The sequence below is a fragment of the Aulonocara sp. 'chitande type north' Nkhata Bay genome, linkage group LG10, assembly GCF_057382095.1.
Source record: "Aulonocara sp. 'chitande type north' Nkhata Bay isolate Kocher_YH1m ecotype deep benthic linkage group LG10, A_spYH_male_GT1.1, whole genome shotgun sequence".
Classification (NCBI taxonomy): Eukaryota; Metazoa; Chordata; class Actinopteri; order Cichliformes; family Cichlidae; genus Aulonocara; species Aulonocara sp. 'chitande type north' Nkhata Bay.
Window position 1 is genome coordinate 10,862,463 of NC_141353.1, and position 23,379 is coordinate 10,885,841.

Sequence of the window (23,379 nt, forward strand, 5' to 3'; positions counted from 1 at the left end):
AATTTTGCAAGAAAAATTCTTTGTACTAAGAATTGAGTTTTTCTGAATAATTTCATTTAATTCTAGTCTTGTTTTACGTATTTTGTTCAGTATTTCCTGTTCCTGGCAGGACACGTAGGCTTCTTCTAAGGATTGGATGGTTTCTTCTTTTCATCTGATGTGAATGAAATGATTTTACCTCTCATCACAGCTTTTCCTGCTTCCCAGAGAACAGATGCTGATGTTGCAGGCAGTCTAAATATAAAGCGTACTCTTTTTAATCATATTTCATGACATCCTCATGTTTGAGCAATGATCTAAATCTCCAGGTTTTACTTGTCGCAATGACCTTCTTACTTATTAGAATTACAGACGCAGGAGCATGATCACTGACAGCTGTTTTTGTTTTTGTAAAGATCAAAAATGTTCCAGACTAATTCAGACACATGTCGATGCAATGGTTGTCTAGTTATCTCTTTTTTTAACTACACTTTTTTTTCTCACATCTGACATGACTCAAAGAAGACAATTGTTGTATTTGTTAGTTTTTAGTTTTGTTAGAATAAACATTAATGAAAACACAGATGTCACAGCAGTTCTTTAATCAGAGGATAAAAAGAATGAAGAAACACTAAATTTTAAAAAGAGAAGATAATTGAAAATAAACACATTTGTCACCATGTGCATTGTAGTCAAGATTCTGAATATGGAATATTTCAAATTTAAATTGTTGCTCTCCATTGCCATCTATTATTCCATACATCCATTCTCCTCTGCTTACACAGTTCAGGGTTGGTGGGGTGTCACCCTGGAAAGGTCGCCAGTGTGTCAGCTTTAATAAATTCAAGGCTTAGCATCACTGAGTATATTGATTCAATAAAATATCATCAAGCTCAACATCGGCTACACTGGAGCATATTTTAATGAATTTCAGTTTTATGTATATGCTGCCAATTCACAAAAACAATATCCTTCCTTTAAATCCAGAATCAAATTTAAAGTCCTGCTTCTCACATACAAGGTCTTAAATAATCAGGCTCCATCTTATCTTAATGACCTTGTAGTACCATATCACCCTGTTAGAGCACTTCGCTCTCGCTCTGCAGGCCTACTTGTTGTTCCTAGAGTATTTAAAAGTAGAATGGGAGGCAGAGACTTCAGTTTTCAGGCCCCTTTTCTGTGGAACCAGCTTCCAGTTTGGATTCGGGAGACAGACACTATCTCTACTTTCAAGATTAGGCTTCAAACTTTCCTTTTTGCTAAAGCATATAGTTAGGGCTGGACCAGGTGACCCTGAATCCTCCCTTAGTTGTGCTGCAAGCACCTTCTGGCAACTATTGTTGGGATTTAGTACAATATAAATGAAATTGAATTTAAAGTTTAATTCATTATTTAATTCAATTTATTTAAAAACTCTTTAGCTGTGTTTTAAAACCAAAAAACGAGGAACCAGTTCCCTTTTACATGGCAAAAAGCATATGACCACTGAAAGTGGAGTAGTGATGCTGATCGTCATATATTTTATACTGTGACCACAGACGCATAAAGACCTGATCTCCAGCCTCTAAAATCAACGTCACGCCATTAGAAGAACTTCCAAAAGTAGACTCTTTTTGATCCCATGCTGTAACTACATGCATCCCATTCCTTACTAACACAGTACATAAACCATGTGACGCATCTCCAGGTCCAGCTACGTGAAACTCAAAGTGGTAGGCTCCTCTCACTGGTGCAGCAAAAATACCTGTGGGACATTTGATTTGGCAGGTTAGACAGAAAATGTTGGAACACCTGTAACCTCAGAACAGACTTTCAGTGTTATTACCGGTGTGTGGGCTGTAGGCACTTCCAACGTTTGTGAACACATTGTTGTAGATCAGAATAGTGTGTGAGTCAAAGGGTCCAATAGTTTGAGATTCTCCACTCTTTATAGAGGCAGAGAACGCCACCTGCCGGACTGGGAGAAAAAGAAATTCAATTCAATTTTATTTATATAGCGCCAAATCACAACAAAAGTCGCCTCAAGGCGCCCTCAAATGACCAAAGTTATTTTAAACTTATTGTTTTTGAGCCTCTTCAAAACAGAAATACCCACTTTTCAAGGGAAGATGTTTTACAATCAAACACAAACCAACAGTTAAAAACATGTGATTCTGCACCACCCAGTTTCTTAAATATTACATTCAACTAACGTCACATTTGACTGGTAATGTGCATTGAGTGCTGCAGCAGTCAAATCAAATCAAATCAAATTCAAATTTTATTTGTCACATACACAGTAAGATATGCAGTGAAATGCTTAGACAACTGCTCGTGACCTAAAGAAAAAAAAATATGAATAGGAAATAAATATGAAAATTAAAATGAAGGGTAAATTTAACTAGGAAATTTACCCTTCCAAAGTAAGAGAGAGAAGCCTTTTTTCTTTTTCTCTTGTTCATCGTTTGGAGAGTTGTCCTTTGTTTGTCTTTTTTTCAGTTGGGGCTAAGTAGGGAGCGTTAAAAATTTTGCATGCTGGTCTGGAATTGCTCACTGAACTTTGGACTGGATTCCAGAATACAGATATTTAGTGAACTGCGCAACGTACACTGTCCTGACTTCCAAACATTAAAGCTTTGGTGTAAGTACAGATGTGTTACACATGCTTTGCAGATAACCATGCTGTAAAAATGCACATCAATTTTAACAAATCTATGAACGAGAGCCAAAACCTTTTTTAAATAATACCTTGTAGCTGCTGCTTCAACTTTTCAGTCTCAGTCATCTTGCTCTCCAGCTCTCTCAGCTTTGCTTCATGGTCTGAAGAAAAGAAGAGAGTGACCAAGACTTGCTTTTAAATAACATTAAATGTTATTATTTAAATAAAATTTAAATAAAATAAAATGTTATTATTTAAATAAAATTTAAATAACAACAATGATAACATTTAAAACATATATATTGTCCTTTTTGTGAGTTTATTTCCTGTGCTTGTGTCATTGAGTTGCCATTAAATGCCTGGGAGAGTGCTATGATCACACCCTTGGTAACAGGAACAACATCTGCAAGTTTAGGTACTGTATTTATCAAAACGGGCTCTGACCTACGAGATACCAGTGACTGTGTTCGATGGAGTGAAGAAGAGAGTGAAAAACATTTGAAGCAGTGGCTTGGCATCCCTGCTAGCTTAACAGCAGCGAGAATCTAGATCAGATCAGGGCAGCTTCAGCTTTACTCCCATCTGTCTTGGAGGAGTTCAAGGCGGTTGAACACACGCGCACACAAACTGTGTCCCAAAACGTCGGCTGCATCCTTCGGAGGACCCGGCCTTCGCGGCCTCCTTTGAAGACCGAGAAGGCTGGAAATGCGAGGCTGTGAAATGGGTTTACTTCCTGGGCTTAAGCCCGGGTTGTTTTGTCAGAAGCCCGGGGTCTTTTGGAGTGTAATTTTTTCATAGTTAGATGCCTGGCTGACAACTGTATAAAACAAAAACTACACACAATATTCGAAGCACATAGTGCACACTGTGGGAATTTACAACTGTGCGTCATACCCTGATATTGGTATGATCCGAGCTCAGGCACTAAGCGACTGAGCGAGGGGGCGGGGCAGCTGCTGCCTGCGAGTGCGCTGTTGGAGAAGCACAGCCAGGCAGACAGAGGAGAGCTTAAGTTCCACCAGGTACCAAAGCAAATCATTCGTACAGTACAAATAATGTAAATATGACGGTGAATCACGAAAGATTGATATCAAACTGATCACTTGACCCATGTTACGTTACTCGCTCTTCAAGTGAATCAACAAACGGCGAAATGAAAAGTCGAACAACAACAAAGCTGTTTCTTTAGAGAGTCTCAGCTTACGTGTGTTTATTTCATATTTTCAGTTGTTACCCTCCACGGCTAAACAAATCAGTAATGCACTGATATACAAGAATGGACATAAGGAGCTTCTTTCAAAGAAAAAACTCAGGTAGATGTTATTTTATATATTATGCTTTGTATGTTGTTCAGTATATTTCTATGCAAAACAAGAGGAACTTCAATACACAGCAGTATATTCACAGCTGAAACCAGATATTTACACTTTATGGAAAAACACAAGAACATTTTTTTTACTGTACAACATCAATTTAGAGTAAACTTGTTTTGTTTTGGATAAATAAATATTGAAATATCTTTTGAATGAGTTAAATGTCAGAATAAAGAGAGACAGAGAGAGAGAGAGGAACAGAGATGAACAAGAGCAGGTGAGACACACCTGTTAGTCACATGGTTGTTTGCCAAAAGTATCAGCGTATCACAGGTCCTCATGTATCTCGTACCTCGTGTTTCTTTTTAGGTTTGTTATTTTTCAAATTCTATATTTATTAAGTTATGCAGCTTGTTTGCACAACAAGGCTAAATAATTATATAAACTTTTCTCAATCTAAATATTGTACTTTGGTATTATTAAAAAACAAGTGTAGTGCAGGTCTATGATGGTTTTTAGTGCTGCTATCATCTAGTTCTGATTCTGGTTCTGTCTTGGTTAAGTCCTCAGTAGTCCTGATTTTGAACTGTTGTAGTCCTGTTTTAATTCTGGATCAGTTCTGGGTCTGGTTGAATCGGGGTTTAGTCCTCGTGTCTTGATACAGCCCCGACTTTGTTCTGCCTCGCTGCTTAATTGAAAAACGAGTTTAAGGTGTCCAGCACATGTGATATATATTTTTCCCTCTATGAAGTCATTCTTTTTTGAACAAAACTCAAAACAGAGCCAATTAATCTTTCAGTCATTTCTAACCCCCCTCCCCCAAACCATCCCACATGCATACTATCCTTTAGGGCTAAGCCCCGGGTGTATAAAATGTCGGGCTCCTCTGGTCTGTGCCTTTACTGTTTCCCTCTGAATGACACAACACTTAGCCATGTGCCATAGACTGTAGGTAAAAGATGGACATGCACATACTTGTTCATTCTGATTGGGGATATTGGCAGCTGAAAAACATTTAGAAATCACTCAGTCACGTCAAATCGGTACTGAATCAGTACTCAACATACTGAGTAATGGCAAAATGATGCCACCTTGTGGGCAGATTTATATCACACTGTTTAATCTTCACCCAGAAAGTGTCAAATTGCAAATTTTGAAGCCAACATTATAACTTTATCACACCAACACAGTGAGGGTCCAGCTTTTCAGATCCAATTAAAAATCAAATCACTCAAAAAGATCCTCTGGAAAAGAGTAGAATTCTTAGAGTTTCTTAAACAGGGTCATATAAACAGCATTAATCAGTACAATATAGCGAGACAACATAGCAAAAGTAAACAAGCAACGCGAAGCAAACCCTGGGGTGTAGAGCCTTAAAGCACAAACAGCAAAGACACACTAAAGGACAGACAGTAAAAAAGCAGCATGGGGTATATCTGACCCTCCTTTATATCGGATCAGTGACCCCTCCTCCTGCTGGGTGACTTTCCATCCTTTGTTCTTTGTTGGTCTTTGTTGTTTACCTGATAAGTTTTTTTCTCAATTCTACAAATGTCAATATTATCTCAATTATTGATGTAATATGTTTGTCAATACTATTCCCCAATCAGTTGTTAATTCTACTTGCACCTTGCTCTTTTCTTTTAATCTTACACTTACGAGCACCAGTCAGGTATGCTTGCTAGAAGTAGGCGACTGTCTATGCTAAGAAAGGGGTTTTCTCACCTTCTGGCAGCTGAGAAAACAGAATCCCAGGTGCATCCACCGCAGGCCAGGTTTGTTTACTGTATAGGCTATGAAAGGGCTGGACACAATGTGGGGCGGTACAGATGAACGTCCCAGTGCATGCTCTAGCAGTGCCAAGCTGAATTAACCCTATGTTTGGACTAGTCACCGTTGGCCTTAACACAATCAAAGGTTTGACCTAAAGATGTGGGTCTTATGATTTGAACATGTAGGTTAGATGCACATGATTCCATTAAAAAATATTATAATGTTCTAAATTTAACACTTATGTATTAAAGATAAGATAAGATAAGATAACCTCTATTAGTCCCACACGTGGGAAATTTGTTTTGTCACAGCAGGAAGTGGACAGTGCAAAAGTTATGAGGCAAAAATTAGAATACAATAAGAATAAATACAGTACACAGCTGTACAGAATAGAATAAAATAAAATACTATATACAGTAGAATAAAATAAAATAAATATACAATAATATAAAAATAGAATACAAATACAAATACTATATACAACTGAGTAAAAATACAACGATGACAGAAAGGATTATTGCACTTAGTATTATTGCATATGTATGGATGTGTGTGTTTGATCAGTTAAAGTTAAACACTCCAATTATTCCTGTGATAAAAAAAATATTCTGTTTCATAAGAAAACACATAACCATGAATGTTGGTCATTCCTGTTTCTGACCTTCTGGATATTTCTGAAGTCACATTGATGTATGAAACTGTACCTTGATTCTCTCTCTGTAGGACAGTGATCCGCTCTGTCTGCACAGCCAATGAGGCGGTCAGCTCTCTCAGCGCAGCGTGGATGTCCTGTGGACAGGACTGTTGCTCTGCAGTCTCAGTCTGATCTGCTGACACAGAGCAGACCAGAAGCAAAAGTGGGAGAAACATGATGATCTTCATTCTGTCAACAGAAACCTGCTGTATAACTGTCATCTGTTAATCTGAGAGTTTTATAACGAGGGGAAAAGAGGCGTGAATGAGGAGGTTTCTGCCGCACATGTCCCCTCATCCTCCACCTCACACACTGCAGGACCACGCCTCCTACAGGTGCTGTTGGTGAATGATTGAAGAAGCAGACTGCATGAATAAACAAACAGGGTCATGTAAACAGAGCAGATGAACAGATAGCTAAATATCTCTGTTAGCATCCATAGTGAGCTCTGGTGTTTAACATCATAGTGATTATTCTGTTGAAAAAAGAGGTTTAAAGAAATATTTTGTGGAAGACTGAAAAACAGACTCCTTACATGTTTAGACCAACTCACCTCCACTCACCTGTTTACATGCCTATGAATAGCTTTACACCATAGTAAGATTTAAATAGGTTTAAACATCTTGAGCATTCAAGTTTTTGTTGTTTTGAATGACTGGTTTTAATTCCTATTAAAGTGAACCTGATTGTCTTTGCGCACTTTCATCTGTACTTCGACCCAGATAAATATCTCACTCTAACATAAAGTTTATTAATATCAAATTTCTGTGGCAATGAATTGAATAGAAACAAAAAAAGTTCACAGGAAAAAGTCCCTGTGACTGTTCCTTTAAGGGCTCCAGACTCATCGCAGGTCTAATTAATGGACTATTTTAACAACACAGTTATCAGGCTGTCACTGCTTCCTGTTAACAGTGTAAACTTTGACTTTTTAACATGTTTGAAATTAAAATGATGAACAGTTTATCTTGATGTGCTGATCAGCCTGTTCTGCAGCTCTGAGGCTGCAAAAACCCAGACCTTCCCTCTCTTTGCCTAAAGCTATCCAAAGCATTTGAGCCATTTCTGATATTTTGTGAACTTTGTCATTTATTGTATTATTTAATTTCGTTCAATCTGTTACTGTCCTGGAGCAAACATAACCCACATACTTTCCTCAGGGATTAATAAAGGATTCTGACCCAGATACATCCAAAGTCCAGTTTTGTGAGTACAGAAAACACATGATATTTGCTTGTGATGGAGCAACGGGAACTGATGACACTGTATGGGGGGGGGGGGGGGGTTGACTGACCTCTGGGACTCTCACCACCTCTGTCTGCCTCCAGGCTTCTGGGGGTCATCATTGCGGCTTCACAACCTCATTGTCATTGTGCATTTGTGACAAAGACACAGGCATTCTTACACTCTCCATCTCTCTCACGCACACATTAACACACACACACCATAGGAAGACTGTTGATGTTGTAATTTCTAATTTTTTGTGTTACAGCAGCTGTATGCTTGTTTTTGTACTCTTTGTACTTTCCCTCTTACACGTGCAGCAGCAGGAGATACATTGTGCATTTGAAGTTTTCCTCATTCCTCCTATTTCTATCCCCCCACCCTTCCTTTTTTGTCTTACCTGTCTTGGCTTATACATCGTTATACTTATACCACATATAATGTTATACGGTGGTTGCAAAAGTATTCGGCCCCCTTGAACTTTTCCACATTTTGTCACATTACAGCCACAAACATGAATCAATGTTATTGGACTTCCACGTGAAAGACCAACACAAAGTGGTGCACACGTGAGAAGTGGAACGAAAATCATACATGATTCAAACATTTGATACAAATATCACAGTTCTGTAGACTGTCAACAGCTTGTGTCATTTAAAGTTACAGGAAATTGTGCGTTCTGCAAACACGCATTTCCCATCACTCCTGTTTGTGCAACAGTGATGGGAATTCATTCAACTTTATTTCATCACATGTCTGGAGCGCTGACAGACTGATGGATTTTTCTCTTTCACAACCACAAATTAGTCAATTCTTATTAAGAAGAACAAAAAGTCAAAGATTCTTAGAAAAACTGAAATTAATGAATTTTTTTAAATTTAGGTTTTATCACGTCAAACTCCATGCTGCTGCAGAGTACTTTGTGCTAGAGGAAGGAGATCAGCTGACTATTGTTTTATCTGCTGAGCTGCACTGTTACAAAAAACATCCTAAAACAACGGTAATGTTCCGGCAGCTGGGCGCCAAAATACGACCGTGAAATAACAGAAAATAACTGTCCCATAAAAATACGGTTATTTCCAGTAATGAAAATAGAGTTTGTTGCGCTAATTTGACATGGGATTCTGCCTTTTCCAAGTGCTTTTAGACATTAAATTAGGAACATTTTTACGCGATCAAACAATGAAATTACCTATAAACAAGGTCACTGAATGTGGAAATATGAATCATAATACGTAAATGTACAGAAATATACAGTTAACCGTTGGTTTGAACAGTAATTGATTGCATGCCCTGGGACAGACTGACAGAGGCGAGGCTGCCACATCTGCCCCTTTGGCCATCACTAGTAGGCGGTAGGTGAAGAGTCCTGACCACGGACACAACGACGAAGAGCGTCCGAGCCGGGGCGCGAACCGGCAATCTTCTGATCACAAGGCGAGCTGCCAACTCTTGAGCCACGAACGACCTAACAAGCAATGATAATAATACTTATGTGATGAAACACAAGCTTATAGGGATCATTTTATATACTTTTCCATAGCATTACATTTGAATTCGATCTTTCAAATAACGGACAGATATTTGTGAGATCATGATACATTTGTGAATGTATTTTAACAATCTAAATATGCATATGCACAGACAGATACATTTAATAATCATGACAATTATGTTGTATTACATTACAGTGATTTAACGTTAATTTACATTCAAAATGTGAAGTCAAAGTCTATTTACGTAACTTTAATGATATTCTACAAGAACAGAACATTACTGTAAAATACCTTCATATTAGGGTTTTTTCCTATGGTCGCAGCGTTACCCGCGACCTTGTTGTTAGTTCACATTCATTGGCCGATGCTTAGCGTCATGTTATTTATATTAATTGCAATTCCTACCTCTACATTTCTTTTTCAAAATATATAATTAGCACAGCGTGTCCGTGCAATGTTTTACACTGTGTCATGCAGAGAAATCTTAACAAAGAAGCTCACAGAGAGAGATTGAGCTTGTTATTTAACCCCAAGCTGGTGGGGGGAGCTCCTTATTAAAACACTTGCCGTGCTACTATGTGCCTCAAGGTTCAACAACAGCACAACAGAAGTCACTCATGGTACAGCACTCTCTCTACAAAACAACAACTGTCAGTGACGCTGCACCACGGCGTAAACACAACATTCAAGATAACAGTTAAAAGTAACGTAACCATAAACAATAAAACAAGAACATCTAAACAGCAGCACGTGTCCCAAGGCATGATGGGAGACATTTCTGAATGTATTTTTACGATCTAAATATGCATATGTACAACAAAATATATTTAACAAACAAGTAAATTGTGTTTTATTACATTTACAGTGATGTTATGTTATTTTACATTTGACGTGTCAGATCACAGTCTACTTATGTAAATGTAATGATATTCTAGAAAACCAGTACACATCTGTAAACTACACAGTAAAATACTTTGACATTACTATTTTTTGGAACAGTGTGGGTATATTCTCCCAGAAGAACTGTTTCAAATAAATATAAATTCAGTGCAGCAGCTTCATATAAGCAGCTTCTATATACACAATACTACTATATACACCTTTAAACTCAAGAGTTTAAAGGTGTATATAGAAGGGTTAGTGTACCTTTGCTCTAACCCAGGGCAAAGGGGATTTGATTCAGTTTCATCGGTTTCATACCAGGTCAGTTATGTAAGTCCCAGTATGTGTGGTATTCAGGGATAGCGTTACAAGTAACGGCGTTACTAACGGCCGTTACTTGTAGTTGCACGGAAGTAGCTGTAAGTAATCTAGACGCTACGGCTTTAAGCAGCTGCGCTCCCACGGACGGTGATCACGATCACTTTCTGGCACAACACCTGGAGCTCATGGGGCGAAACAATCGCATGAGTGCTGCTGTTTGACTGAGGAAGAATAAAGTAGTCGTGATAAGACAATCACATGACCACTTAAAGACAAAGCAACAAGGTGACATATACCAGTTTATAAACTGTGTTGATCGGCCACGTAAAACCAGAGTCATGATAAACAAGATATACGCGGCGTTTTTTCCTCAATAGTTTCGTCACGTTTACTGTCTAAGGACAGCGCAGCGAGCACGCTCTGCTTATGAGCAAACAAAAAACATAAGCGTACTCTCTCTCTCTCTCATGAGATGTGAGAGATTTGTGACGTTTAGCGTGTTTGCAGTGTGTAGTTAATGTGTTGTCTTGTGTAGTTAATGTGTTGTCTTGTGTAGTTAGTGTGTAGTGTTGTGGATAGTTTTGTGTTGTGTGTCAGAACATTGAGGCGACTGCTGTCTCCAGGTAGAAACAGGAGTGACACACCTGCTGCTGTCAGACCTGCAGGTATCAGGCTGTGATGTTTCCTTTATAGTGGACAGAAATATTTGGAGTGGCACAAATAATTTGTGGCATCTTATTGAAGAACAGCTGATTGTTCTGTAAATGGTTATTTTAAAAAGGGTTGAAGGTGTAAATGGATGCAAACAACTTTGTTGTTTGCAAAACTTGTGCATATGATTTTAAAATTGACAATTTATATTTGCATTTAAAGTTATGAAATATGATCATTAAACATGTTTGTGGTTGTTACAGTAAAAAATATCACTTTTTCTGAGCTCACTCTCCCTCTTCACCGATCAAATCTCGCTGTGGTAGCAGCTTTAAACTATGTGAGTGAAGTTGGCCCCCCACCTTCTTCAAATCCAACTGCCAGAGTGGTACAGCAACAACAACCTGTCCCTGAATGTGGAGAAGACCAACAGCGACTCTACTTCCTCTGCAAACTGAGAAGCACAAGAGATTCAACCCCCATTATGAGCACCTTTTACAGAGGCACAGTTGAAAGTATCCTCACCAGCTGCATCACTGTGTGGTATGACTCCTGCATTGGGTTCTGCAGGAAAAAATGACAACGGGTAGTGAGAGCAGCCGAGAGCATTGTGGGGACCTCTCTTGCCTCCCTCCCCAGGAGATCTACTGCACCTGCCTATCTGGAAGGTCGTCTCCATTACAGGTGACTCCACTCATCCCTTCAACAGCGTCTTCAGTTTGCTGCCATCAGGAAGGATACTGAAGAGCCTCCGGGCCAGAACCAGCAGACTGAGAGACAGCTTCGTCCATTGGGCTGTCAGGATGCTGACCATCTCTGAATCGAGAAGGGGGGCCCAAGGGTACATCTTTCGCCATCCTACAATGCTGTGATTGTAGCCATTCCCCACTTTCTGTGAATGGGACTCATGGCCATTGATCAGTAGGCTTTGATTAGTTGTCATTGATCAATGGTCATAAGAATTTGCATACTAACAATCATGGAACTAACCCCCCAGCACATTGTTCATTCAGTGGCGCTAGTTTCCTTCACTATGCAAATGTACTGTTTATAAGGTTGGAGAAACCTACAGTCAGCTGAGACTGAAGAAGTCACTTGGATGAGTGACGAAACGTTTCTCCAACTGAAAATGTCCAGATGAACAGAATCAACCTTTTGGGATTTACTTACCTGGATGATTAAGCACGCATCAAGACGTTATTTTATTAAAAATTTTAAAATGTTAGCAGCACAAACAAAAAATTTTGCAGTACAAACCAGCACAAACGTAGCACAAACGTTTGACATCAATTTTGTTTGATTTGGGTAATGTGGGGGGGCTGGTTGACCTCTGATGACCTCTAGAAATTTTTATTAATATCTTTAAAATGATAGCAGCACAAACAAAAATTTCTGCAGCACAAACCAGCACAAACGTTTGATACCACTTTTGTTGGATTTGAAGAAGGTGGGGAGCCAACTTCACTCACATCTTTAAACTCGGTCTGACCCAGGCTGATAGAGGGGGCACAGTCTGGATTGCATTCCAGCATTGTGTAGGCTGTTTTTCTATAAAACACATCAAAAAAAATTGGCAAACATTAGCCTGCAAAGCCACAGTGAATAAAGCAGCATAGCGCAACGAATTCAATTCAAATCAATATAAGACTTATTTTTAACCTACATCAACAATTATGTTATGATAAATTACGTAATAACTACAACAGCAGACTGACCTTTGTGGAAATGCTTGGAGCAGACTATGATGTTAGCTGGAGTGTTCTGGGATGTTATATTTGATCTTTGAATGGCTGCAATCCAGGCCATCCGTCGCCTCTTTGTTACTTCGGAAACATGGCTCGAACAATTTCTCTTCAACGACGTAATCCGATAACAACCGATCTCTTTACCCGTCGGCTTCCCGTGGCTGTCATGCGACCGGCTACTGCAGTTAATAATACAACGGCTTCTTGACATTTTTGTGTTTCTTTTTTATCACTGTGTGACTGTTTTCATGTGAAAGCCTGCGTGCGCTAGTACCGCTTGCCTCTCGTTCCCAGAATCCTTTGCTGTTTTGCCCCTGAATGACGTCACATTTTCAATCTCTATAACATAGCTCACATTAACAGTGCAGTGGATCCTGCTTGTGCCGTGATATTCAGGACTGCAAACCGAGCAGCATCACTGACTTTCAGCTTGTTGTGTTTGTGGATATATGACTGACGTTAATTATCCATAAAACATCACATTCTCTGTAAGATTAAAGTCAACTATTGAACGGCGTATATTTTAAAGTAAAAGCTTTAAAACCAAGTTAGTACAAACATCGCTAATGTCACATAACTTTGCCGACATGTGGCCAACAGTAATGCTTTAATGTTCTTCGTTATTAAACATTTGCACATAAATAAGTGACATAATATTCAGTACTTTCAAAAGTTTACTCTTTGGCCGCCCTGCTTCAGGCATCCGTCGTTTTTTTCCCAACAAAAACATCCACACCCACCGCCGCGCTATGAATTGTGGGATATATGGGACCACGAAGTGTACACCAGACCCAGCCTTCAAATTTGGGGAAAGGAGCTCTTACATGGCTATGATGTTCCACAGTTCCAGTTTGAGTGGTTCATTCGTATAGTATTCTGTTGCAGCTGCTAGAGAACGGCATCTTCACTTTTGTAAAAAATAAGCTGAAGAAGAGTCCAGGTGAGCCAGAATGCTCAGAGGGTCTGAGTGAGGATGGTTTGCAGGGTGAGGACGAAGAGCAGAGGAGCAACAGACAGTCATTTCTGAAGATCGCAGTGCAGTTCCTGAGGAGAATGAAGCAGGAGGAGCTGGGTGACCATCTGCAGTACAGTAAGACTATTTCTTGAAACACTTTCTAATGTCTCAAGATATGGACCAACATAATTAAAACACTCTTTCTTTTAAGAAAGACCACAAACACAGTCACCCTGTGTGTATTATTAAAACACTTGATACTCTTTGCTTTTATATATTTTTTCTTTTTGGAAACTTCTGCAGCAGTTTGTAATAGCAAACTTAAATCTAGGCTGAAGAAGACATTCCAGCATTTGTTTGAGGGGATTGCTAAAGCAGGAAATCCAGCCCGTCTGAATCAGATGTACACAGATCTCAACATCACACAGGGAGAGACATCAAAGGTCAATGATGAACAAGAGGTCAGACACATTGAAACAGCATCCAGGAAACCAGACAGACCAGAAACAACAATCATACAAGAAGACATCTCTAAAGGCTCACCTGGAAGAGATAAACCAGTCAGAATAGGGATGGCATTGGGAAAACAGTGCTAACACAGAGATCAGGGGGTTCACTGACACCCAGAAGGAGGACTACATCAGGAAGAGATTCAGAGATGACGAGCAGGCCAGCAGAGCTTTTCTCCCACATTAGGATGTCACGAAGCCTCCACATCATGTGCCACATCTCACTGTTCTGCAGCAGTTCTGGGGGATGTATTAAATACTATAGAGAGGGGACAGCTGCCAAAGGCACTGACTGAAATATATATTTACTTCCTCATGGCTCAGGCCAAAGTGATGAAGGTAAAGCACGATAGAGAAGCTGAGGCAGATTCACATTGGAGTCCAGAGAGCAGGAAAACTGGCTTTTGGGCAGCTGCAGAAAGGCAACTTGATCTCCTATGAATCAGATATTCATAGAGGTGTGCTATAAGTACCAGTCCATTTACAAAGGTCTGTTTATTTATGTTGCTTGATGTGTTTGCAGGCTGATTACCGAGGAAGGATGTGCTTCTCTGGCATCAGCTCTGAATTTTAACCCTTCCCATCTGCTGGAGCTGGACCTTAGCTTGGTCCAGTAGACTCAGGAGTGGAACTGCTCTAGGCTGGACTGAAGGATCCACACTGGAGACTGGACAGACTCAGGTACAGGTATATATTTCTGTTTTATTTTAATAATCTATTGGTTCTGTTTCTGCTTTGGCTCTCGGAGGAGGCGGATGCATCTTTCACCCCCTCCTTCCCTGCTTGCTGCATGTCCTTCTCTAGTCTCATCTAACTGTAACCCTGAGAGAGCCTCTCATTCTCACTCTTGTTATCTAAAACCTAAAGAAGAAGAACTGGATTTGATCAACTGGTCCCTTAATGCAATTGAAACTCTCTTCTCGACGAGAAGCCTGGGTTTGGGAGAGGCCGAGTGTCTTGGAGGGACATTCCCTGCTGGATACACGATGGACGGGTGGCAGAAGTGGCACCTCGCGTGCCTAGCGGGACTGTCTATGAAGGACATTGAAGACATCTACCTATTTGGAACCATGATAATGGGCCTCTTGCTGATCGGAGCTGGCTTGGCCCTGGCTTATCGGAAAGTGAAGAAAGTGGTGAATGCTGTTTAAAACCCCACAAGGCCTGTCGTTAATATCGAAAATGTGGGAAGAGCTGCGAGTACTCAGACTGTTCTTACTGAACGCAATATGGGAAAGATCTTGGAGGAACTCACGGCTTTGAAACGGGAGATACACCTGGAGACCAGTGATGGACACGCCAGCTGGAAGCTTGAAGGCCGAGGCTGATAACACTTGAAGGTTGGCGCCGACGAGAACAACAACAATTCTTCCCAGACATACGAGAACGAGAAAGAACTGTCTCTCCTGCCCGTTTCCTCAAGGCCACCTGCGTAGGCTGCGGACTGTTGTTCTCTGCCTAACAGGCTAAATGTCAGGGCTCGGTGTGCGGGCAGGTGGAGATGTGGATCCAAGTGCAGGACTCTCAGACGGAAATATAACTGAAAACTAGTGATGTGACGTTCTGTGTCGAGGCTTCGAAGCTTGTGTCGAGTAATGGAGGGGGCGTTTCCGCGATGCGCGTATCGAGGCTTGCTTCATTTATGGGAGGAGCTGAAAATGATGACGTCCGAAGCCTCGCTGCCCGGCTGTACCACGTGACTGGTTCATGAAGTGGTTCGAACTTTGCCGCGAGATATGACAGCGATACAAACCCCTCAGACTTCATTCAAAATGTGGGTGTTTGATGGAGAGCTGCGGTTAGTGAGAGTTTGGAGACCGTTTGGAGGTTTATAAGAGAAAGTCAGGAGAGAATGGAGCCAGCTAAGAAGAGGAGGATGTCCTCCCCTGTGTGGGAACATTTTGATCTTATTCCTCCCAACAAGGTATGTAAATTTCTACAGAAGATGTATTTTCATAACACTGATGGTGCAATACAATTTATGTTACGCGGCTTTACTTTTGTACAAGGTGAAGTATGTGCCAGGGAGCTGGGATATAACAACAACACCTCATCCATGCTTAGGCACTACAGAGCTTTGCATGAGAATAAGAGGAACACCGATTGTGGAGCAAGACCAGGTGAGCCATCAAATGTCGTGATAATATAGCATGCAGTAATGTTACTAAATGATATAACAATATTATACAACTGTAATAAGTTACGTGTGTGATATTTATATTTGTGCTTTATCTTTATTGTCTTTCCTCAGGAGAACAATCTCAAATAGATGAATAGATGGTTACCATGGTGATTGAGGACTCCCAGCCATTTAGCATTGTGGAGGACAAAGGATTCAAAAGATTTGTTAAATCATTAAATCCTAGCTATGTTCTCCCCACTAAAAAGGTCATAAAAGCAGTGAAAATGTAGTTTTTACAGAATAAAATGTGAACAGGCAGGACTGAGGCTCAAAGCCTCAGTGTGTAGCTGTCCATACCTCAATGTTACAAAAGCACAACCACTGTCCACACCCCAACCACACCTCACCTCACAGTAAATGATCATTTCCATTTTAAGCATTTCCAAATGATCATTTTCCATACTGCCACTATAAATATACACAGTATACTGCCATCAATACAATATACATGTTTTACACACTCCTTTTGTTGTTGACATTTACAGGCTGTGTGCAAAATGCCACACTCTTCAAATTCATGCCAACTAATATTTTTACGTCCAGTAGGTGTCCTGCTAGAGCAAATGAAGCTTCAAGAAGCTTTGTGCTGGGGTGAACCAATTGGATGAAGAGCTTCAGTGCTTCATGAAGCTTCATCTGCCCATCACTACTGAAAACCACAGCTTTATTGCTGGCACCAACAAAACAGAAACCAAAACATGACAACACTAACTGGAACACACAGGCAGGGTCTGAGGGTACGACGCGACACCGAGCATGGGAAAACACAGGGCTTAAATACACAGGGTAGTAATGAGGGAATGGGCCACAGAAGGGAGACACAGCTGGGGGAGATCAGGGCTAACGAGACGGGGGAGCTAAGCTGCACACACTAACATAAGACAAAGACTTTCACAACAAGAAACAAGAATTACTAAACCAGATGCAGACATGACACTGAGAGACGGACTAGACACTGAACAGAAACTGCAATACACATGAGAACCCAAAACCTAAGAACTGATCCCTCACCAAGAATAACAGAAACAGATCCATAATGATAATAAACAAAGCACCAGAACATCAGAAAACAATCCATAATGCAAAAATAAACCAAAACATAATAAACTCAAAATACCGGGTCCAACGGACCCAGAACCGTGACACTAAAGGACACTTTCTCAGGCTAAACAGGACACAGATCCTGACACATGCATCTGTTGAGGAAATCTGTTGAGAAATTCATGTCAGCGATCACAGATGTTTTTTAATATATTTTTTATATGATGTTCTTACACTCCTTGAAATTTGTTAAATTTAAGCAGACTTGTCCTTTACTTTATGTGGAATATTAGAGTAGACATCTATGAAACTTGGACCAGACGTGGAATGTGTTGAAAGTTAGACGTCAACTACTAAGGATGATTTTAAAAAAATTTTTGAATATGATGCAACCAGGCTGTCCCAGTGCAATGTGTGCGCGTGCGCAGTCACACATGCAGACTTGCCGTGCACACTCACACACCGCATTGAGACAGCCTGGTTGCTGTTATTCAAAAGAGTTAGTGGTTCATATAATTGCAAAGTGTAATTCATTGCAGTTAACTTTTATTTGTTTAATCGCTTACACAAGTTTTGAGGTGTGGAATAAACTGCAATGGAGTTTGAAAACAAAAAATGTGTGTGCGTGGTTGAAGGATGTGTTGGGGGAAGGTCTTTTAAAACAAAGGTGTGTTTATAGTGTTTTATATTTAATATTCACACTCGGGAGAACAGCTCAGAGATCAGGATCTTGCCCTGGACATGTGACTACAGTCCTTGTGTTTCTGTTTGTTACTTTAAAGTGATCCCTTGGGTATTAAGCAGTTTTCCTTGTTAATAACTGTTTGTCATCAGTGATTTGGAGCTTCATTTTTCTCACTGAATGCATGCTTGCAGTTAAAATTGTATTCTTATCACCTTGTTGCCCTTCTTTGATATTTTTTTAATTAGATTATCTACAAAATAGTTAAATAAGGAGGGATCATGTGGAAAAACTGCCCATGATTTATTAAAATACAGAAATAAATTAAACCATCTAGCAATTAACTCAGATGACCCATTATAGAAGAAACAATCCCAGCCATCGAAGCAGTTAGGAGAGGACCCTGCAGAGTCTCGATGAAGATGGAGGCTTGGAGCTCATCACCCTGGTCATTCCACACACCAGAGTGGGGAGGTGGGTTGCATGGCTGAGTGTCTGAAAGACAGAAGACCAGTGAGATGTAAAGCATGCAGTAAAGGCTGATTATCTTGGAGAAGGCAGAAAATGATTGGACCATAGAAATGATCTCAGCACTTGTTTGAGTAGTTTTTTACTAGCAGCTAAACATTTAATTTGGGTATCCAAATTTAAATGATGGTGTGAATTTTAAAAATAGCACCAATAAATAAATAAAAATGCATATTAAGAGTTTACAGGAGTTAGTGGGTATTATAGAATATAATAAACATTAAGCTGCCTTTGAAAACGTTGAGTATGCTTATATGCACTGAGTTTTTGTGAAAACAATGTTGATACATTTCGGTTTGGCAGCCCGCGAGAGCCACAAAGTGTGGAAACAGGGCCATAATTTTCCATTAGGTCGTTCAGCATCAGGCGTTTCCGTAGTGTAGTGGTTATCACGTTCGCCTAACACGCGAAAGGTCCCCGGTTCGAAACCGGGCGGAAACACTTATTGCTAGAAGACGCGTTTTTTATAAAACACTGTATTATGTGATGTGTGAAAAGGCTACGTGAGTCCACGTCTGTGGATTTGTTACCCTTGGAAGTGTGTTTTTTTAAACCTGTTGTTACTGACCTCGATTTTAAGTTGGACAGACAAATTAGAGCAGTGGTGAAGTTCGGTTTTTATCATTTAAGGTGACTGGCAAGAGCGAAGTTGGTTCTTTCTAGGCAGCGCCTCGAAACAGCGATCTATGCTTTAATTTCTTCCCATCTGCTGTAACTGTACACTGCTATGGTTATATGCTCTCGTAAAAGAGAGCAACCCTGTCCTGGCCTCCCTGCACTGGCTGTCTGTGCCTTTTAGAGTTAATTTTAAAATTCTTATGTTTGTTTTTAAATGTTTTAACAATCTTGCTCCGCCTTACCTCTCTGAGCTTCGTCGTGCCTACACACCCTGTCGGTCTCTTAGGTCAGCTGACCATCTTCTTCTGGAAGTAATGAGATCCAGGAGGAAGCTCAGAGGCCATGGGGCCTTTACTATCGTCGCTCCTAAATTATGGAATAACTTGTCCTTCCACGTTAGAGAGGCCTCTTCACTGTTTTAAAACGCATCTTAAAACCTATTTTTATTCTTTGGCTATTGGCCTCACTGAGACTTAGTTTATCTTGTAATTAAATTAATTATTAACTAACAAATTAAATATGTTACTTTTATTTATTTTTTTCTTTTATTTATATCATATGTAATTTTATTATTTAGTTCCAATGTACAGCACTTTGTGTCAGCTGTGGTTGTTTTACAGTGCTTCATAAATAAAGATGATGATGATGATGAAAGGTCATAGGAAGACCAATGTGAAACTGTATAACCTTATTTATTAAATACTACCTCGCTGCTTATGTACTAAACCTTTCAACGTTGTTAGTACCGGTGTAATATATTTGTGGCCACACGCGTGTTTGTGGGGGCGCTGTTTCTTGCTGTGTGATCAAAATTAAAGTAATTCGTGGACATCACACTGATGTGTTTTTCTTGTGAAACATGTCGGTACATCCTATTTAGTTTTTTATAACCTACATATGTATGATATTTTTGAATATGAGGAAAAAATCTAGAATAAAAAAGAAAAACAATAAAAAACATGTTTCCGCCCGGTTTCGAACCGGGGACCTTTCGCGTGTGAGGCGAACGTGATAACCACTACACTACGGAAACTGCTAGTGTAAGCTGGCGACGTAGCCAAAAATATGTATTACCAAGAAAGAAACAACGTTAACTGCAGTCATTTCTATAGTAGTAAAATTAAACGATCTAAAGTCCAAAGTGCGAGACCTTCTTCGTGTTTTCCAAAGACGACAAACGGGCTGTGAGAGTATTTGCCGGACTCAAAGGAGCTTGCAAAGAAAAGCGTCTGGACTTCTTTAAGTTACTTGAAGACGTTTCACCTCTCATCCGAGAAGCTTCTTCAGTTCTAAGGTCAAATGGTGGAGAGTCCCAGATATAAACCTAGTGGGAGTTTCCCCCCACAGAGGGACAAAAGGACCCCTGATGATCCTCTAATCGCCTGAGCCAAGGTGTGAAACTGGGCGTGGGTCCCAATCAGCCAGAGTTTCGGGTGAGTTCATTGTGAAACCTGGCCCCACCTTATCATGTGATTTCCTGAGGTCAGATGGCCCAGGATGTGAGTGGGCGTTAAGGCGTCTGGGAAGGATCTCAAAACTGGATTATAGATGGGACACAGCTGGTGTCGTAAACCCCCGCCTCTGTTCAAAGATGGTCGCTCACAGTGGACATAAGATAAGATAAGATAAGATAAGATAAGATAAGATAAGATAAGATAAGATAAGATAGAACTTTATTAATCCCTCGGGTGGGTTCCTCTGGGAAATTCGGTTTCCAAAAGCACAGCACCGACAGAAGTTACAGTTACAGAATATTATATAGGGGAGACCGGGGATAGTTGTAACGTGGGTCAGTTGTAACACTTCCAATTTCTCCAATCAGGGCTAAGTTTCAAATGATGTGACTCATCCTGTGCATGCCCGATTCAGTTCTGCTATCACTGGTGAAAAATCAGCACATTTTGTCAAACACAGACAATTTAACATGAAAAAAAGTAATTTGTATGCCAAAAAGTAAGTTTTTCTACTTTATTTCAATTTCTAATAGCATTATTTGCTTTGCAGTTAAACTCATCAAACTTAAATTATGTTATTTGTATGTCTATGGGGATATATTCTGTGTAGGTCTTTAGTGCTAATGTATTAGCCGTTGGCTGTAATGTTAGCTAGTTCATGGCTATAGGAGTCTGGGTCAGTTGTAACAGCTACAGTCTGGGTTAGTTGTAACAATAATGCAGATGTTAAAACTTACCACACTATTACTTTAACTTATATTAAACAAGTTGGGGCAACGACATCAGCAGAGAGAGGTTCACTGGTCGCTTTTGTATATGTGGTTAATGCCATTGGCAACACAATTCCTCCACTGTTTGTGTTCCTACTAGGGTTGCCAACCGTCCCTTAAAATACGGAATCGTCCCGTATTTCGAAACAAAAGTACACGTCCCGTATTGAGCTAATAAGGGACGCACTTTGTCCCGTAATACAGTGAGAATCAAAAGTAGTCTATAAATGTTAATGGAATTAACACTTTGTTTGAAAACATAATTCCCAGCCCCTCTCCTGCTTTGTGACCAATGAGCTGACAGCACACTTATGACAATTCGAGTATGACAATTCAGATTACCGCTCATCTCATTGGTCAAGGAAAGGTCGCTTGCGGAGAAAATACCGGAAGACAACAGATGACCACAACAACAAGCATGGCCAACAGGGAAACAAACGCCGACACTGCGGTGCAAGTCTCGGACAACAGTACACCTAAAGCTGGGCAGACACTGTGCGATTTTCAGTCGCGTTATTCAGCTCCTGCTCAAACTGCACGATTGACTCGCAGGGATTAGAAGTTGGTAGGTCACGATGCAGGGTCTCACACTATACCGCCCGATGCTCTGATGCGACCTGAGTGCTCACACTGTGCCAACATAACATGAAGGTTATAACAGAAAATCTGTCGCTCGCTCTCCCTCTGTCTTTCACTCACACAGACACACCACCACCATCAACTTTGCTAAATTGCTAATGAAAAACATGATCAGGCAGCTGTGATTGAGCAGCGATGTAGATCCAACTATTTTCACGGTTGTTGTGGTCGTGATAATTTTGTGAGGCCACATCGAAAAGGCTCGGATGAGCTTTCCAAAGTTCTACAAGTTGTGCCTCCATCGCTTGTGTCCAGATCACACGCTGCACAGCCGTGCTGCTCCATCTTTTTCACCAACGTTTACGTTTGCGCGTGAGCAGTGTGAGCGGCTGTGGTGACACCCTCACGAGCGATTGATGATCGGGAGCTGGTCGTGAGGTGTTAATCGCTTCTCGTTACCCCACGTATACACGACGCACGATGAAGGCCAAAATCGGTCCGATCACTCAAAAATCGGCTCAAAATGGGCCAAAAATCGCACAGTGTGAGCCCAGCATTAGAGCAGCAATGTTTGTTCCCCTCAGAGAAAGGGAAGAATGGGAAAAGGAAAACACCTGGCTGGAAAAAGTTAATATGGGCATGTGCAGTGAATATCAGCGCTATGTGGCCAGAAGTGTGATAATATAACTTATTTTGTGTAATAAACAACTGCAAGGATAGATGATTACAACAAATAGATGACTAATACATAAAAGTAATACATAGATGAATAATGATGATGAGTTATGATGCGTAATCATGGGAACAAAGCGGGTTTACAAACAGGAGCAGCTGATTAGCATTAGAAAAGCTGAAATAATACCTCAACTGAAGCCAATTGTACTAAATGCACTAAATGTGCACTGTTACAAGAATATTTTTCTTTCTATTGTTTTCTATTATTTTAAGTTAAGCAGGACAGAGTTCTTTTAAAGAAAGATTTACTTATATTCTCAAAAGTTAAGCATGACAGGCTTCTGTTTAAGAAAGAGACCTGTTTTACTGTGTTAATGTTGTCATTTGAACTAAAAATAAATGGCTAAATGATCATTTGTTTCACATGTGTTCATATCACAAAGAATAGAATACACATCTACTTAAATCAACTTCAAGTCAAATGGTTAAAAAAAAGAGCTAGAACATTCACCACACTGGGAAGGGTGAAGACAACTGGGTCGCCCGGCCCTGGCCACGAGGTGTCCCTTATTTATTTTTCAGGGAGTTGGCAACCCTAGTTCCCACACATACATTATGCAGACCACTGTGTCAGAGATGGACCAGTAGGAAGTACTGGTAGTGGAAATAA

The 23,379-nt window shown here is 40.2% G+C and overlaps 1 protein-coding gene and 2 non-coding genes across 3 annotated transcripts; 1 reads left to right on the forward strand and 2 right to left on the reverse strand.

Moving 5' to 3' along the window:
• Positions 1 to 566: 566 nt before the first annotated feature.
• LOC147320319 (complement C1q-like protein 2) lies at positions 567 to 6,633 on the reverse strand. Its single transcript, XM_086308199.1, has 4 exons — positions 6,408 to 6,633; positions 2,707 to 2,778; positions 1,805 to 1,936; positions 567 to 1,723 (listed from the first exon to the last, which is right to left on the reverse strand). Exons 1-4 carry the CDS (start codon positions 6,616 to 6,618, stop codon positions 1,440 to 1,442), a joined length of 699 nt encoding a protein of 232 aa, XP_086164325.1. The 5' UTR covers positions 6,619 to 6,633; the 3' UTR covers positions 567 to 1,439.
• Positions 6,634 to 18,981: 12,348 nt separating this feature from the next.
• Positions 18,982 to 19,054, forward strand: trnav-aac (transfer RNA valine (anticodon AAC)). The gene has a single exon. It is a non-coding gene; the product is annotated as a tRNA-Val (tRNA).
• A 1,137-nt stretch (positions 19,055 to 20,191) lies between these two features.
• Positions 20,192 to 20,264, reverse strand: trnav-cac (transfer RNA valine (anticodon CAC)). The gene has a single exon. It is a non-coding gene; the product is annotated as a tRNA-Val (tRNA).
• Positions 20,265 to 23,379: the final 3,115 nt, after the last annotated feature.

Coding starts and splice junctions, on each gene's coding strand:
- LOC147320319 (XM_086308199.1), bottom strand. CDS start 6,618: ATGACAGTTATACAGCAGGTTTCTGTTGACAGAATGAAGATCATCATG. Junction 2,779..6,407: donor CCTACAGAGAGAGAATCAAG/GTACAGTTTCAT, acceptor TCTTTTCTTCAG/ACCATGAAGCAAAGCTGAGA. Junction 1,724..1,804: donor TGCCTACAGCCCACACACCG/GTAATAACACTG, acceptor AATGTCCCACAG/GTATTTTTGCTGCACCAGTG.